The sequence below is a fragment of the Bos javanicus genome, chromosome 2 (assembly GCF_032452875.1).
Source record: "Bos javanicus breed banteng chromosome 2, ARS-OSU_banteng_1.0, whole genome shotgun sequence".
Classification (NCBI taxonomy): domain Eukaryota; kingdom Metazoa; phylum Chordata; class Mammalia; order Artiodactyla; family Bovidae; genus Bos; species Bos javanicus.
Window position 1 is genome coordinate 25702911 of NC_083869.1, and position 18025 is coordinate 25720935.

The window sequence follows — 18025 nt, forward strand, 5'->3', positions numbered from 1 at the left end:
GGAATTGCATCTCCCTAGAGGAAGGGGTCAGAGAAGGCAATGGCACCCCACTCCAGTACTCCTGCCTGGAAAATCCCATGGATGGAGGAGCCTGGTAGGCTGCGGTCCATGGGGTCGCTAAGAGTCGGACATGACTGAGCGACTTCACTTTCACTTTTCACTTTCATGCATTGGAGAAGGGAATGGCAACCCACTCCAGTGTTCTTGCCTGGAGAATCCCAGGGACGGGGGAGCCTGGTGGGCTGCCGTCTATGGGGTCACACAGAGTCGGACACGACTGAAGTGACTTAGCAGCAGTAAATCAGAGAACGGGGTTCTTTTCCTGACTTTTCTGGGATATGAGTACCCTGCCAGATCTCTCCCCCACCTCAAACACTTTTTTTTTAGTTTCAAGAAACGTAAGCATAGAGAATTCGAAATCTATGTTTAAAAGCTGGTGATTGACACAAAATAAGACACACACGTAAACACACTGCACGGGGCTAAATAAAACAGCTCAGGGGCTGTAACTGGGAGCCAGTTTGGGAGCTCTGCATAAAGAAGTGGTTGAGCCCCAAGGACTCACCAGTAAGTCAGCAGAGCACAGTAACAGAACTCAGGGCTCCCTGTATCTCCTTCTATTTAGGTCACACCATCATACCTATAACCACCCTGCTCTCCACCTCTTGGCAAGTCCTGGGGTTTCTCCTGGCTGACTGCTCTCCCAGGTGATTCTGCCTCCAGAACTAAGGGTCCCACCAGTGAGACCAAGGGCCTTCCTAGCAGCTTTGTTTTTCTGGTTGGGGATGGGGATAGGAGAGTGAAAGAGGCAAGGCACTGAAACGTTTAATAGGGGTTACCCAGGGCAATGGATTTGGAAATGAGAAAATGACCATTAGTCCCCTCAACCATCTTAAGGTGAAAGGTCAAACCAACCTGGATAGTGTCAGGCCAAGAGGGCACCTTACAAGCCCACAAAGGCCTGGGATGAAAGCGGGGTGGGTATCTGTGTGTGGAGGAGGGGACCGGCTGTGGATTCAGGTCAAAACCAAAGACTGCACTTTGCCTCCGGGAGCTAGACTGAAATGGAAAGCCCAAGCTGGCTCAAAGTACGGAAAAACAAATCCTCTCGGTGTTGCCTTTCAGAATCCAACTTATTGTAAAGCCTTCTAGCCTGTGGCCCCCAAAGCTTGCATACTAGCAGAAGCCAGTTTCCCGTGGGCAAACTGCCAGCCCTCTCCTGTTACAGGGGTTGCAACTTTCTTGAAATTAGTGTTGGGGAGGAGGGTAAAAACAGAAGAAACTCCCCGAGGATGCTAGCCCCCAAATTCCGCCAGAGCTCCTCTTCCGAGGAAGTTAATGCAAGCCTCTACTTCCCAGTTCGCGGACCCCAGTTCCGGGACACCTAATCCCGGATCCAGGGATGCTCCTGCCCCTCTACCCTTTCGGGGCACTTCGGGTGTGTCTCCCGAAGCGGCGTTTAGATTTTTTTTTCTCCCAGACTCCGAAGGGCTGTAGTCGGGGCAACAGGGGGCACCGCCCGGGACCGAGGCCAGGAAGCTAGGACCAGGATGGACGAGGGCCGCCCTCCAGGCAAAGCTTGCATCGCGGGGAAAGCAGCTCTCGGCCCCAGCCGCCCGCACCCCGCCCTCGACCGTGGCGGGCGCCCAGGGCCCGCTCAGTTCTGCTTGCCCAGCTGCATGACAATGACGGCTGACGAAGCCAAGCGCCGCGGCCGCCGAAGGGACCTGGCGCGAAACGGGCTATTAAGTCGGGAATGGCGGCGGGGGGAGGGGGTTATTTATAGAACAAAGCTCGGCCGCCGCCTGGTGCCCCCGCGCGGGGACGCGGCCCCAGGACTCGCGTGCAGGGGAGAGGGCCAAAGCCAAGGCTGGGCTTTCCCCGCAGAACGCCTAGGTCCTGGAGTTGAGCAACCCTTCCTCGCCGTAATTGCTGCTCCTAGGATCAAGGGGACGAAGCCCCAGAATCGCAGGGAGGGCGCCGCGCGGTCAGGCAGGGGAAAGTGGGTTTCTCCCAGAAACTGCTAAATAAGTCTTCTTGCTCAGGCCACCAACTGCCGCCGCCCTGGGGCCCCAGGATGCAGGGCCCCAGGAAGATCTGTCCCAGAGGCCACGGGCTCGCCGGCTTGCTCGCGGGGCTGGGTGGGCGCACGCGCCCACGCCTGCGCCGCTGCTATCTCCCGAGCGCAGCAGCTGAGCGACTGCCTTTTAATAAGCCCCTCGTTAATCTTCCCCCGCCTCTCCAGCCCCTGCCCGGGGACGTCCGTATTTTCTGGGCCCGATAAGGCTAGAGATTTTAGACGGTGAAATGTAGCAAGGAAAGCAAGTCCTCATTGTTCAGCCGGAGCCACTCAGCTGTGTCCCTTCGAACAAATCTTTTTTTCCTTAAAAAAAAAAAAAAAAAAAAAAAATCACACCCCATTGGGCGTTTTCATTTCGGATCCTCACGTCTCTGGAGAGCTGTTCTTTCCTCCCCTCCAGCTCCCAGATCTATTGTTCCTTCCTTTCTGACGAATCGTGCCCGACACCCCCTCTTTCCCTCTTGTGGCCCCACGCCCCCTTGGCCCCCTTTCCCTTCCCTCTCCCTTCAAGGGCAAGCTCCGCAAAACCTCTAGCTTGCACTGCCCGCACTTCCTCCAGGCAGGCCACCTAGGGCTGCTGGCAATCCTTTCTTTTGGTCTCCAAGGCCTCAAAGAACGCAATCTGAATCCGTTTTGACATCTCGGGGCAAAAATGTCCAGCCGAGAAGCCCACTTTCAACCCGCAATGGTGGAGGCGGAACAGGTACGACGCGTTAGCCACCGTCTTAGCCGTGTATCTCGTCTTAGGCCTGCTCTCCAGGAAAGCCAGACCTTTTTACTCCACCTTCGCGACACACAGGCCGAGCGCTCCGGTCAGAACTGCCCCAGCGCGGGGCATGAAGAGCGAGCGAGGCTGTAGTGCTGGGGCGCTGTGCTCGTCCCCAGCCAGGGGAGCCCCGACCCCTGGACCCTATCGGAAAAGATCCCTTGGGAACAGGTCAGAAGAGGGCAGATGAAGGTCAAGAGCCGCAGAGGAGCGTCTCCGCCTGGCGTCGGGGCTGTAGACACTTCCGAAAACATTCAGAAGCCAGGATTCCCTTCCGCTTACATCCCACTCTCCCAAACCCGCCAAGCCAGCTCGCCTCGAAGCCCTTTGGGGCCCAGCGGGCCCTTTCACTCACCGCAGATCTTCAGCCCCAGTTTTCTGGTGCATCCATGGGCCACGCCGCACCAGGTGTCATACGCTAGAAAGCAAGAGACGTGCGTTCAGTGAGGCTCGGACAGTCTGGGACCCGGTCGAAGGCAAAGGTGTTCTGGGGAGGGTGGGGGCAAGTCTTTGCCAGTGCGCCTCATTAAATAGCTCTTTCCCCAACGAGCTGAGTCTGACCTTTGGGCTGACAGGGAGACTCGTGCCCTCAGAGAACCCACCACAGTCCCTTTCCGATTCTACTTCAGATAGGGAACAGTGTCTCTGAGAGGCCGCGCGCCCCGCGCTCTGCTGGGCCTCCAAGCGACCCCAGCCATTCAAGTCGGGTGGCCGCCGAGGGGTCGCGGAGTGGGACAGGGCTGGCTCCTCAGTTGGCCAGCACCCACCCGCAGGCCCTGTCCCTTGGTCTCTGCCCGAAGGGCGACCACAGCAGCCAGGAAAGGGAACACAAGAGACATCTGGGACCAACGCGTCTCATAATTTCTTGGCGGGTCTCCAGCCGAGTGGCAGCTTAAAATAAACTGGCATGAAATGGGGTCGCGGAAGAGTTCAGGAATTAATTGGGTGAAAAATAGTATTTGACTAGATGATCGGGCTCGCTTGGCTGCTCTTCAGCAGGACTGGGGAGTCAGTAAGACAATAGTGCGCCTGGGGTCTTCATCCCTGCCCCCTCTTCCTAACCTGCCCCTCATTAACCCTTCCCTCCGGCATCTCTAGAAGTAAAGGGAATCAGACCCTTTTTCTCGAGGTCTAAATCGGGGACTCAGTAGCTGCCGTATTCTCAGACTCCTCAGTGTCTAACCTGCCTTCAGGATTCAACTTCCATCTAGGAGTGCAGGGGTGCCTGAGGAGCCCGCGTGCGACCTGGTGTGGTGGGCCTAGCGAGAAATTCTCAGATTCCTCATAGCAAGGCGTCTCTAGTCCCTCCCATCCCCCACCCCATCCTGGCCGGTGCCTTCAGCCCCGCACGAATGTTGGCTGCGATAAGGAGAGTGACATCCATTAAACCCGAGGCACAACAGAGCCTCAGCGGGGAGAGGAACTAGCCCAACGTCAGAGAGACAGCGTGTCAGAGAGACAGCGTGTCACAGACGGAGTTCCTGCAACAGACAGTAAATCAGTGCGAAAGCTAAACCCCAGTAACAGCACCTTTAAGGTAAAGTGCTATTTCCACCCGGTGCAGTGCTTTCACTGTAAACGTCATCCCATCTAATCCTCATAATCTTATGAAGCAAGAGGAGTGTTAATCTAAGACTCATTTTCACAAATAATAACAGTGAGGCTCAGAGAGGTGAGGAGAGTTTTCCAAGGTCACTCAGCTATGGCTTGGAGTTCAGACCCATTGCACTGCCTTTTAGAGTTGGGGATTACAGTGAAAGAAAGGGAGTGAGATGGGAAGAGGAAGTGAGAGAGCCCCTTTGATGTAGGGAAGACTGAGTGATCTAGGGCAAAGAGGCGGGGTCGCTGCAGTAAGAGGTTGTGTAAAATTGTGTGAATTAAGCAAAGCCACTTCCCAGGAGACCTTGGAGGGGCAGAGAAGCGGAGCCAGCTGGGCAGGCAAGAGTGGGTAGAGAGCCAGGTGAGTGAGTGCAGCCTGGGATGCTCACCGCAGCTGGGCTGTTGGGGCGGGAAACAAGACAGGTGCATCTCAGAACCTGTGTTTCAGGATCTTCCCTCTGCCTTGGCGAATTCCGGGCGCGACCTCCAGGCCACAAATGAATTCAGGTCAGTGCCTCTACTGGGTCTGGACCTAGGTTTGGGCACATGGGCTCCACTGGGGGCTGCCTCTGGGAAGTAGGGGCGTGATGGGGGTGCAGGACTCGAGGGTGGATGAACACTATGGATACCCACCCTTGCCAAGGCAGCAGAAAAGGGGCGGGAAATGTGGAGAGAACTGGAAAAGAAATCCATCTGTGCCTCAGCAACAGACAAAGGCACTCAGGCCTCCGAGCAGCTCTGGTGGCCAGTGTGCAGCTCATGAGCCACCAAGGCTGGCGGCTCTCTTGAGTCCCTCTTTATTGTGTGGGTAATTGTAGCTTCCCTGGGGGTGGGGCATCGGAGCTGCAAAGGGAACTGGAAAGCAGTCTAAAAATTTAAGAGGAGGTCTTCTGCCAAGAAGCCAAGGGCAGCACCTATGGGTAGGATAAAGGGCTTACCTGACCACTCCCTCCTCCGCCCCCTGCCAACCTTCCTTGTTGAGAACAATTGATGTTTTCTCAAGCTTATAGAAAGTGCCATAAAAGCAAAGCAATGAGCCCTCTTTCCAATCACAGTACCACCCTTAAGCCCCCTTTTTATACAAAAATTTTGGGGCCCTTACTCTCTGGAGCTGATAGATTTGGAGGGAGACCATTTCAATCTAAAGTGGAAAACGGAAAACAATTTCTCCATCTTCCCACCTCTACAAAGAGGTAGGAAATCAATCCGAATTATGCCCAGATTCTACAAATGGGTTGAAGAGCCACGCCGAGCTAGGGATGGGGAAACATAAATCTTCCCACCACCTTTTATCTCGTTCCCCCTTTCACTCTTTGGGAGGTGTCCACTGCTGACAGGTCTCCTGGCCCGGAAAAAAGAGACGGCTGCTCTCTCCTTCTTCCCTGGCAAACCTTCTGGGCTCCTCCTTGTTCCCCACTTCTTGCCACTCAAAATGTGGCCCACTTTTTTTTTTTTTTTTTGGTCTTTGAAATGTAATTAATTGTCTAAAATGTAGAGGCTTAATCTCAGAACGTTTTATGCTCCTTTTTCGCCACTGGCTTCTCCCTCACTCGTCAATAGCTCGACGCAAATTTGGAGCAATTAGGGACCCCGAGTTTTCTAAAAGCTGCAATTAACGTCGAAATTTCCGCTGATTATAGACTTCCAGGGGGAAAGACGGAGGGGGAGGGGTCAGATCTCGGCTCAACGAAATCTGGAGATAGAAAACTCTATTCCCGCTGAGTCTCCCAGCTCCTCACATCTCCCCGTGCACCGACCCCGGTCGTCTCACCTAGCAAAGAAACCACACACAACACAACACAACACAACACAACACAACACAACACAAACAACACTCTCACCGCGCGTCCTTCACCCGTAGCGAAAGATCGCCGCCGCTCCGACCCTGTGTGGTTCCCACTCTCTTAGCGCCCTGGAATCACCTAGCATCCCTGGCAGTCGAACGACCTCTGGTTGAGACCTGGGTCAGGGCCCCATTTCTTTCTAGCCTCCATCATCTCCGCGCTCCCCCTTCCCTTTACGCCAGCGCAGACTCCTCAGGTCCAGCGCCCCCATCATTTGATAGGAAACTAGAGCAGGACCTACTTGTGGGGCGCAGGTTGGTAGTATTGGGGTCCGCTCCCGCGTTCGAGGAGGTTGCGGACGAAGAAGGGGTCGAAGACGCCATCAGCTCGGTCGTCCCGAGGCCTCTGCTGTCCGGGGTCCTCGGCCGGTCGGGCACTAGAAAAGGCTGCAAAGAGATTCGAGAGCTGTATGGGGAGGGCTTCCGGGGTCCAGGAGCGCCAGAGGCGATTGAGCGGGCGGGGGCGCGGACGCTCCCGCTTAAGTCTGGGCTAGGGAGAGGCGAAAGGAAGGGCAGCTGGCGGGCTGGGTTGGGGGAGCGCCAGGCTGGGGACTGGGGGAGGAGGAGACGTGCACGCGAGCTCTGGGATTCGGGCGCTCGCAACGTAGCCCCGGGCTCCTCTCCAGTCTGGCGGCGCGGTGGCGCGACCTGGAGCGCAGCGCTGAGACTAGGGGAACCCAAGGCCAGTGCAGGTCGCGCGGGTTCGGGCGGCTGGGCTAGGAGGGCTAGGGAGACTCAGTGCGCGATTTTCCAGCCCAGCCGTGACAAGCTCTATTGGGTCTCAGCAGCCGGCTGGCGGGCAGGCGGGAGGGGCGCGGGGCGGGTGGGGGGGCTGGTGAGCAGGAGGAGGGCGCACAGGGCGGGCACGTCTGGTTCGGTGTCTGGTTCCCGTTGTTGTGTCTGGCTAATTCCCTAAAAAGAAGGAGGCTAACTGCTCCAGGGAACCGGGACTTCGGTGAGACAAGGTGAGAGGAGAAAAAGGGGTTTGTGTTTTCACGGTCTCCCTCGGATTTGGCTGGGGAAGATATACAGTCACCTTGTACTCCAGACAGCCAGAAAGCAGCGAGTCGGAACCTCGCTCGTCTCCCTCTTGCCCCACCCGCTTTAAGCCATTTCGAAGCCAAGAACCGGGCTCCGTTCTTGTTTCTGTATTTCCCCTCCACCCCGGATTTCTCGCTGTACAGACCTGGGGAGGGTGAGGGAGGCAAGAAAGGGGAATATCACCGGGGAAACCAACTTGTGCCCAACGGGCGGGAGGCGGCAGATAAGGATAGGTGCGCGGCGTCCCTTCTCCGCGCTCAGCATTGGTGCGATGGCTTCCGAAGGCCAGGGAACAGAGAGAGTGCGGGCAAAGCTGGGTAGATACAAGAGCCTGCAGAGTAGCGCCCGCAGGCCACCGCCTCCACACTCTCCGTAGGACCCCCACACCTAGCCCCGCGCGCGCACTCGCACAGCAACGTAGGCAGCTGGGAGACAGCGGTTTCTGGGGAAGTAACAGGTTACCGCTCTGAGTCGCGCCTTCGGCTGCTGCTGGCCAGGAGCCCGTTGGTGAGACCGGTGCTCGCAGCCGGGAAGCGGAGGAGAAAATCGCTCTCTCTCCACTTCTGCGTGAGCCTCAGCCTCTGTGCGTCCTCGGGGCATGAATCTCGCTGATGGGGATAGGATGATTGTGAAGGCTGAGGTCTCTGCATCGCGCAGGAACCGGGAGCTAAGACTGGGGCGGGCGGGAAGCTCTCGGTTCAGGAGGGTATAGACGACAGACTCTGGGGGTGGGGGTTGGCCATGAAACCGCGGCTGAACAGGACCCAGCTGAACAATCACAACTGGGCACTGGGAAGGTCCCGGCGGTTGCGCGCTTACCCACCTAGGCTGGGAGACAGCAAGCCGCGCGCTCCTGCCGGTCTTCTGCGTAGCGCCCAGCGATCTGCCCGGCTCGGCCCGGCTCTGCCTCAGGCGTAATCTGCCCGGAGTCACCTCCAGATGCAGCCTCTCTTTTGCTAGCACCGTCCCGCACGCGAGCTCCTGGAAGAGAGGAGAGCGATCCGAAGAGACGGCTGCTTGGCTTTGGGGGAGGCGGAGGCGGAGTGGGGAGGCGGGGACCGGCTCAGCAGGGGAATCACGAGGCCGCTGCTCGCGGGGGCAGCTCGTGGGCAGAGCGGCGGGGCTCCTTGCAGGTGCCTTACCGCCTCTGGAGCTTTATAGGGCGATTATAAACCCAGATCACGGGTTTGCACCCGGAAAAAAAGAAAAGAAAAAGCCCTATGAGTAATCCAGAACGTACTCAACACGCTCTGTTTTTTGAGCTAGGCAGAGGGTCGGGTAAGGAGAAGGAAAAGAGAAATTGTGAAGAATTCTGCCTCGCTGAGTGCTTCTCCCTCCCTTTCCTCTCCCCCATTACCATATCCTCGAGAAGACAAGAGCTGTAGCTTTGCGTCTGTTACTTGCCCCGCGGCTCCCCCAGCTTTCTGATGCCTCCACGAGCGGAAACCTCTCCCTGGGTCATGTCCTTGCTGGCTCTCTACTGAGCCAGGTTCGTTGTAAAAGCAAAGGACGCAGAGATGAGGAGAGAACTCGCAGACCCGTAGAGGACTCCATCTCTTTTTCACTTCAGTTTTCTCATCCTGCTCGGAGCTTCCCCAAGTACTCCACCGGCGCACACTACCGAGTGCCTCCGTAGAGAAAAGGGTCCGATTTCCAACCCACTATACGCTCCCCCCTAGCTTCTGTTCCCTTGGTGATGGGGAAAGGAGTCCTCCTGATTGATCACATCTGAAGGTTAATAACACGCACGAGCGCCGCTCCACACACAAGGGGAACCCGAGCATAGAGGTGGCCCGGGGCTGGGCTGGGGGAAGCGGACCGGCCATCTCTGCCCAGGCCCGCACCCCTCCACTCTCCCTTCGTCTCACGCTGTTTAAGGATTCTCTTTTTGCAATATTTAGACGGATTGAACAAACTGCCGCGTTCCGAAAGCCCCTCGCGGTATAAGGCGTTCACGGAAAAATTTCCACCAGATGGCGCCAGGCGGCCAGAGACCGAGAGGCCCTGTGCTGGCCGGGTCTTTCCTTGCGCCCCAGGGTCAACACCTGGAGGGGCTGGCGTGGCTGTTTTTCTCCCGCCTTTTCAAGCCAACCCTCAGGCACCCTCCTCTCTAATTTATGGTGTCCTCTTTCCTCCACCCCAGTTTCTTTTTCTTTAGGGCAAAACTGAGTTGATCATTGTGTCTGGGTGACACAGTGTAACCAGTGATTTCTTTCCTCGTTTTCACAGTGATTTTGTTGTTGCGATGCTGCAGGCAGGGGTTATTTATGGACACTTCTTCGACCTTGCTAGTCCACCGGAATCCTGATTCTTCTCTCTGAATGTCTTATTGCCTTTCACCATTACACAGTGGGAATGCTGAAAATCTTACAAAGCACTGAAAATTCCATAAGGGAGACGGAAGATTCCGCCCTTCCGCCTGGGAAGATACAGTCCGATTTAGTAAGAGGGTTCTCGTTGTGAGGTTTGAAATAACCGCGTTGCCCTTGATACTAAAGAAAATACTGTCGCCCTCTCTCAATCTTACAGTAAGACCTCGGGCACTTTTTAAAAACGGAAGAGCATGCAGAAAGGCAGGCGTAGGTCACTGCAACTCTGGGTCCCAGAGCTCAGGACTGGGCAGGTGGGCGTGCCCACTCCGCGCAGAAAAAAACCCTCCAAACCATGTACCGCGCAGCATCTCTGCCACGCTTGAAAAACGCAGTTTACTAAGAAAAAAGGCTCGGAATTCCACCCATGCCCGCTCCTCAGCTCTCCCTAAGAGAAATGGTTGTGCCAATCAAGGACCCAGGTGCTAGTGATAAATCATTCGAGATGGGCTGGGGCTAGGAGGCCAGCAGGAGGAGGCTCCTCTCAGGGTGTGCTGTACCAGGAAGATGCCTGCTCACCTTCTGTCCCTTCCACCTTCTCCCAAGACCCGAGATTCCCCAGAAAGGAAGATTTGTTTACCTTCACCTGTGGCATCAGACACTTCCAACCACTCCCTCTTCTGATTTCTGTGTTCAAAACTCTCACCTCTAAGGTTTTAGCCAATATTCTCGCCAGAGAAAGAAATCTACAGGACTGTGTATAGCAAATTAAAGCTGAGTCCGTCCAGCTGCACGGATATCCCTCCCTTTCTCCTTTATATAGAGGGAAGGGAGGAATGAAGGGTCCTGCTTGTCCTTAATTTTAAAATGTTTAATATGATATTAGTAAGTAATATGTTAAATGTTTATTAATCACATGCTTGGTGTCAGGCTCTGTTTTCAGGGAACTTACACTGTCTTGGCAACTTATATTATCCCTGCCTTCATGAACATTCCAGTTAGGAGGGGAGAGAAACAGTCTTGGGGACTTCATGGGTTTAGTTTGGTTTCCAATTATCTTCCATTCCAACCCAGGCTCTTGGGCTCAGCGGAGATGGTAAAGAACTGAGGGTCCAGAATCCCACAGTTTCAGCACAGCGAGTTCGGACGTAGGGCACGGCTCTTTCAGCACCAAGGACAGAGCCCACGGTTTGGAAGCTGACGCCTCCAGTTCGTCGGCTTAGGTCGCCAGTATCTAGCAAACCCGCCTCCCTCGCACCATCCGCCTCCAGGCAGTAAATGCAGGGTTTGTTTTCCCCTTTTGGGGCGGGGTGGTGGTGGTGGTGGTGGAGTACCTCGCCCCCTACTTGCCTCCCCAGTAAGAATATGCAAGGAGGGTGATTGTGGTTGTCTTTTGGCTCTTCAGAATATTTGGGATCTATATTTTTGTTTATATTTTTCCACTCTTCTTTTTATCTTTTATTACTCCCGGGGGAAGATGCTTTGGATGATGGGGGTGGTAAAAAGATATCCTCTCTAGGGACTCGAACCGGTGGTGAGGGGTGGCCGGGAAGGGAGTGGTATCCGCCCAGCTGTTTCGTTTGCTTTTGATCTAAGGTTTAGCACTTTGAAGAAATGGGAACAAGATGCCCAGAAGCAGAAAAAAAGAGGCGGCGAGTGCGACCCCTCTGTTCTCTCTCTTCCGGGCGTGGAGGAGTAGCCGGGCTGCAGCTCCGGCTACTCGATTGTGTCTTCAGAAGTCAACTTTCCTTTGGGTCAAGGATGCCTGGGGCTTGGGAACATGACCCTCCGCCCACAGTGCCCCTTCTCTGGGAGGTTTAAAGATACTCCAAGTGGATTTGGAGCCAAACCTTTGGGCAAAGGAAAAAAAGGAGTGGGTGAAGTAAGGAGTGGAAGGGGCACCCGAATGGGCTGCGGGGGAGATTTTTATGCGTAAAATATGGTCCACGTCAAGGTGAGTAAATATGAAACGTCAATCTCTTTTTTTGACGCATTTAGCTTTTTTAGCCTTCAGAAAAGGTAATTTTGGAGCCCCATTGTGAATTCATTTTTGCTCGTTAAGGTCTATTTTAAGCATCTAATTTATGACCAAAAAAGAGGGGGGGAAATAGCAGTGCTCACCGTTTAAACGTCTGTCTCCCGAGACGAGGGCTGTGGAAGGCGTTGTTAACCGTACACTCAGCTTTTCTTAAGTGGGAGCGAATTCGGTGTGATTGTGTTCTTTAAAGATAGTTCATTCTGGACTTTCCTTGGGAACCATAGCTAAATCGACACCCCTACCCACAACAGGCACCCCTGGAAGACACTCACACTCACCCCTGAAAGACAGGAAGGGGTTAAAAATTGTGGCAAGCGAGAGAGAATTCCAGCCGGAATTGAACGCAGCCAAGAGGACTCCGGAAATTACAACCTTTTCTTCTGAAGAACAGTGGTGAGTTCCTCAAATAATGGTCACATGGTCCCTTCTCTTTCGATCACATGGTCCCTTTCTGAAGGTGAAAATATTCTAATAATAAAGAAATTAATCAAAGAGGATAGAGTAATTTGTATTTGGGCAAATCTTGTGCACATTTTAAGACGCCCTATTCTCGCTATTTCCAACACGACGACGACGGAGGGACCACCAGATGGCGACAGACTACTATTTCTGACAGGGGACAACGGATTCCACAAGAGAGCAGTACTTGAGGGAAAACTGCTGCTGGCAGGCCTTTTCCAGTTCACACTCACACTCTGCCATATTTCACAAAGCAGGGTCTTTTTTTTCTTTTTCTTTTTAATGCTTAGAGAGGCTGCCGGAAGTGGCCAGAAACATTCAGAATCTTTGTCCCTTTGGTGAAAGAGAGTCCCTTTGGTGAAAGAGAAGGGGATGTAAAGTATCTGATTCTTTCCCACAAAACTGCTCTGTAAAGGTAGCCTCAGGACAGAAACTCTGGTATTAGGCAAGGTGTTTCACTGTGAAACAGGACACCAAGGAAGTAACAGTCCTCAACTGCAATTCTGACAGAGCTTTGAAAATGTATCTGTTTTCAATTCTCTTAACAGAAACTTGGAGAAGGCAATGGCAACCCACTCCAGTACTCTTGCTTGGAAAATCCCATGGATGGAGGAGCCTAGTGGGCTGCCGTCTATGGGGTCGCACAGAGTCTGACACGACTGAAGTGACTTAGCAGCAGCAGCAGCAAATGAATGGGATGCAAGGAAGATGATTTCCTGTATGTTTTTTTTAGTGAAACAGTATGTAATAGCAATACAGCTGAGGCTTGAATGACCACTGGGGGCTGGGGTGGCCCTCCTCACAGTGGAAATCCACATGTAACTTACAGTCCCCATATACAGAATTTCTCAACATCCATGGTTCCTTTGTATCCTAGATTGCATTCACACTTTCAACCAACCTGGAATTGTGTAGTACTATAGTATTTATTAGGAGAAGGCAATGGCACCCCACTCCACTACTCTTGCCTGGAAAAGCCCATGGGCGGAGGAGCCTGGTAGGCTGCAGTCCATGGGGTTGTGAAGAGTCAGACAGGACTGAGCGACTTGACTTTCACTTTTCACTTTCACGCATTGGAGAAGGAAATGGCAACCCACTCCAGTGTTCTTGCCTGGAGAATCCCAGGGACAGGGGAGCCTGGTGGGCTGCCGTCTCTGGGGTTGCACAGAGTCGGACACGACTGAAGCGACTTAGCAGCAGCATAGTATTTATTATTGAAAAAATTCTCATCTAAGTGGACACTCACAGTTCAAATCTGTGTCATACGACTAGGTCAACCATATATATATATTTTTTTTTTTTCAATGTAAAACCTCTTGAACTATTTAGAATAACAGGTATTTAGCCCTTGTTTTCAGAATTAGGTGCCTAGGACCACTGCTTCTGAGAGGTTCTTTCCAGAAGGTTCTGACTTACTTGTGGAGAATCTGATAACTTAAAGCTCTATTCTTGATCAGATTCCTTCCCTATCTGGCCTAATCCTGAGTCAGTTACTCAGGGAAGAAAACAGAACCTTAACAGATGGGGTTCATCATTGCTGTTCTAGCTCAGTTTCTTTCTTGTTAACAAGAGCTCACACCTAAGGTTCTCAGCTGTGTCAGCTGCAAATCAATGCCTTGGGAGCTCCTTCTTTCTATCTTTCTCTTGGGTGCACAGCTGATGTCTTGTTTTCTCTGCCTCTGGGTAAGTCAGGGATCCTTTAGATCTACAAGAAGGTAAAATCTCAAGAAGCCCCTAAATATGCAGATTAAATGATAATCAGTATCTTTTCACTGGGGCTATAAGCACATTGTCTCAACTACATAGCTAGGGATAAACCACATACATGCATTGGAGCATGGGAAGACTTTAACTGGTAAAACGTTTCTTCTTCTCTAAATTTGAACTGTATACTCTTCACCCCCACTCCTTCCTGCCCATCCCCACCAACTTTGATAAGGACTTGGCCATGTAAGTTGCTTTGGACACAGGAATGGAGCTGAACTGCAGATCCATGAGTTAATGTGTGATGCATCATTTCTGTGGAAGTAACTGACAAATACAGCATTGACCAGGGAGAACCAAGGTTGGACACAGAGAATGGCCTTGGTATTGGCTGCCTAGGCTTACTTATTGTGTGTGGGCCCTGTGCATGTGCATGTTCAGTCGTGTTGAACTCTTTGAGACTCTATGGACTGTAACCCAACAGGCTTCTCTGTCCATGGAATTTTCCAGGCAAGAATACCAGAGTGGATTGCCAATTCCTATTCCAGGGGATCTCCCTGACCCAGGGATCGAACCTACAATTCTTACATCTCCTGCACTGATGAATTCTTTACTAGTGGAAAGCCCAGGCTGGGTCCAGTGTGGCCTACTTAGTGGTGGTGCTGGAAGGGGGTGGGGTCCCAGTCTGACCTACTTCTAGTGGTGGTGGTGGAAGAGGGTAGGGGCATGTTAGAGACCTCTATCTGTCTCCCTCTCAGTGTCTTTCTCTCACTTTAGAATCATGACTATAGAAATAGTTAGAGATGAAAAATCTATCTCATGGCAATTATGTGATATGTTCATTGTCTGAACTCTCATTTAATCATCACCCAAGATCCTCTTACTTTGTAGACGAGGAAACTGAAGTCCAGATAAGTTTCAGGGTTTCCCAGAGCACACACTTAACTGAGAACCAGACTGGAAACTGTTCTTTCTTCAGTCTCAGTTCCCTGCACACGGCTCAGCAAGACCTTCTGGCTCTCCCACCTAACAACCGTTTGACCTTGGAAAATCACTTAATCTCTTTGGATTCCCATAATGGGATGGGTGGGGTATCAGATGAGACCAGATAAGACTTCATTCATCTGAAATAATTAATTAGTAGTGTTTGTTTCATGATTCCTCTCATGGGGGAATTTTCTGTTGTGAATGCTATGAACTCGAGGAACTTTTGAGCCAAGGCAGTGTTACAGGAAGAAAAGCAAAAACTTTAAAGATATTCAGACTTGAATTCAAATCTGAATTCTATTAGCTATTATTTAAATGCTCTCAGTCTAAATTTTCTCATCAGTAAAATGGGAGCTAATCTTAGCTTTTGGGCTGTCCTGTTTGATGTCCATAAAACCCATGTTCACAAGTTCAGTGGTGCCCAAGTTTATGGCTTTCAGTGTATGTCAATTCTTGCTCCTATTCCTTCCCCTTAGTTCAGCAGTGATTTTGATCCATTTAAATATTTTCTCCTTGGAGGCTAAGCCTAGTATGTGTTTTATTTTGTTGCCCAGTTCAGTAGAGCTTCACCATCCCTTAACACGGACTTGAGGCCTTCCTCTTTAGTAGTTTAGATAATCTACACAGTTTTGATTCTTAGAGGAGAAAACTTTCTGATGGAACATTCAGACTCAGCAGAGAAGGGGTGAAAGGGAGCCAGTTTTGTGCTGAAGTCTTCACTCTGCCCTGGGGATTCTGGCTTTCTTGTTATTTCTTGAACACTTCCGGCATGTTCCCGCCTCAGGGACTTTGCAATGAATATTCCTCTGCTTGGAAAACTCTTTCCCCATGTTCCATAGGATTTTTCCTTCTCATTCTGGTCTTTGCTCAAATGTTCAAAAATTTTCTTGATGCCCTTCCTTTATCCTTCTATTTTAAAATTACAGATCTCCCCTAGTCTTGGCACTCCCTATTCTTATTTTTTTCCTATAGCACTTTTTTTTTTTAAACTACTTCACATAGTGTATATTTTACTTATGTATTGCTTCTTTCTTCTCACTAAAACAAAAGCTTTGTGAGAGCAGGGACTTCTTTTTACACCAATGTATCCCCAGAACAGAATGGTTCCTGGACACTATAACCACCCCATGCATATTTGGCTGGTTTTTATATTTTGTGCAGCTGAATAGACAATATATTCCTACGATCTTCAGGTGGCCATCTGGAAGGCAGCTAGCGCCTACAGAATGAATATAGGCAGTTGTTTTGCATCATTTTCTTCATCTGGATTTACATAAGGAGGTGAGAAGAAAAAGTAGACAAGGATGAAAATAAGTCCCTCAAAGTCAGAACCACTTAGGAGACTTCATCTAGCCTATGAAGGAGCAGCCAGTATACGAACCACTGTTTTAACAGGTGACAAAAGATGACTCAATTTAGCAAGTTTCAGTTTTGAGTCAAGTTTCTCAAAAGTATAATTGTAAGTTCGTTTAGTACATAGGATTTTTAACATTTTTCCTTTTATTTTCTTGCACTGGTGGGATGTGAGCTAAGGGAAGGTGGCTATAGGCTGATGATGTCGTCTGCTGATTTAAGTATTCTGCTCTACGTTTGGCTCAGTTCTTCAATTGCCATCAGGAATAAACTGAATTTGGTGCCTGTTATGATGGGGAAGAATCTTTTCTCCTATCACACTGTCCAGTGGTAGACAGGGAACTGTGAAATTTATCTTCTTTACAGAATGATTGTTTTCAAGTAATCCTTTTCATGGCAAGACATTCAGAATAATTTTTCTTTGAGGGGAAGATACATTTAGGGACCTAGGGGCATGAAATACCAAAAGCCTTGTTACAGAGTAGAAGGCAAGCCAAGTGTTCAAAAAAGGCAGGAAAGGGCTCAGGAAAGTTAACCAACTATTAAAACTTTTTTTTTTTTGTAGTTACACAACAATAGGAACTACACAATCAATTCAAAGAAAACAAGGGCTTTTTTAGGCTCAGTTCAGTTCAGTCGCTCAGTTGTGTCTGACTCTTTGTGACCCCGTGGACTGCAGCATGCCAAGCCTCCCTGTCCATCACCAACTCCTGGAGTCCACCCAAACTCATGTCCATTGAGTCAGTGATGCCATCCAACCATCTCATCCTCTGTCATCCCCTTCTCCTCCCACCTTCAATCCTTCCAAGCATCAGGGTCTTTTCAAATGAGTCAGCTCTTCACATCAGGTGGCCAAAGTATTGGAGTTTCAGCTTCAACATCAGTCCTTCCAATGAATATTCAGGTCTGTTTTCCTTTAGGATGGACTGGTTGGATCTCCTTGCAGTCCAAGGGACTCTCAGGAGTCTTCTCCCATACCACAGTTCAAAAGCATCAATTCTTCAGCGCTCAGCTTTCTTTATAGTCCAACTCTCACATCCATACATGACCACTGGAAAAACCATAGCCTTGACTAGATGGACCTTTGTTGGCAAAGTGATGTCTCTGCATTTTAATATGCTGTCTAGGTTGGTCATAGCTTTTCTTCCAAGGAGCAAGCGTCTTTTAATTTCATGGCTGCAGTCACCATCTTTTGGTGATTTTGGAGCCCCCCCAAAATAAAGTCTCTCACTGTTTCCCCATCTATTTGCAATGAAGTGATGGGACCGGATGCCATGATCTTAGTTTTCTGAATGTTGAGTTTTAAGCCAACTTTTTCACTCTCCACTTTCATCAAGAGGCTCTTTAGTTCTTCTTCATTTTCTGCCATAAGAGTGGTATCATCTGCATATCTGAGGTTATTGATATTTCTCCTGGCAGTTTTGATTCCAGCCTATGCTTCATCCAGCCTGGCATTTCTCATGATGTACTCTGCACATAAGTTAAATAATCAGGGTGACAATATACAGCCTTGACGTACTCCTTTCCCAATTTGGAACCAGTCTGTTGTTCCATGTCCAGTTCTAACTGTTGCTTCCTGACCTGCATACAGATTTCTCAGGAGGCAGGTCAGGTGGCCTGGTATTCCCATGTCTTGAAGAATTTTCCAGAGTTTGTTGTGGTCCACACAGTCAAAGGCTTTGGCATAGTCAATAAAGCAGATGTTTTTCTGAAACACTCTCGCTTTTTCAATGATCCCACGGATCATTTCGATGATCTAATGGATGTTGGAGGCTCAGTTAAGTTCAGTCACTCAGTTGTGTCCGACTCCTTGTGACCCCATAAACCACAGCACGCCAGGCCTCCC

General features: G+C 50.9%; 1 protein-coding gene across 2 annotated transcripts in view; it reads right to left on the reverse strand.

The window, feature by feature from the left end:
• Positions 1-8999, reverse strand: part of GAD1 (glutamate decarboxylase 1) — a 39740-nt gene extending 30741 nt beyond the window's left edge. Inside the window, exons 1-4 of one of the 2 annotated variants that reach the window (XM_061435544.1) lie at positions 8687-8999; positions 8153-8310; positions 6531-6675; positions 3202-3264 (exon numbers count right to left, since the gene is read on the reverse strand). In XM_061435544.1, the coding sequence (XP_061291528.1) occupies positions 3202-3264; positions 6531-6612 (145 nt within the window). In that variant the 5' untranslated portion in view covers positions 6613-6675; positions 8153-8310; positions 8687-8999. Of the gene's footprint in view, positions 1-3201; positions 3265-6530; positions 6676-8152 lie in introns of both variants that reach the window. The other variant, XM_061435542.1, reaches the window with a different exon arrangement.
• Between the last annotated feature and the right edge of the window lie 9026 nt (positions 9000-18025).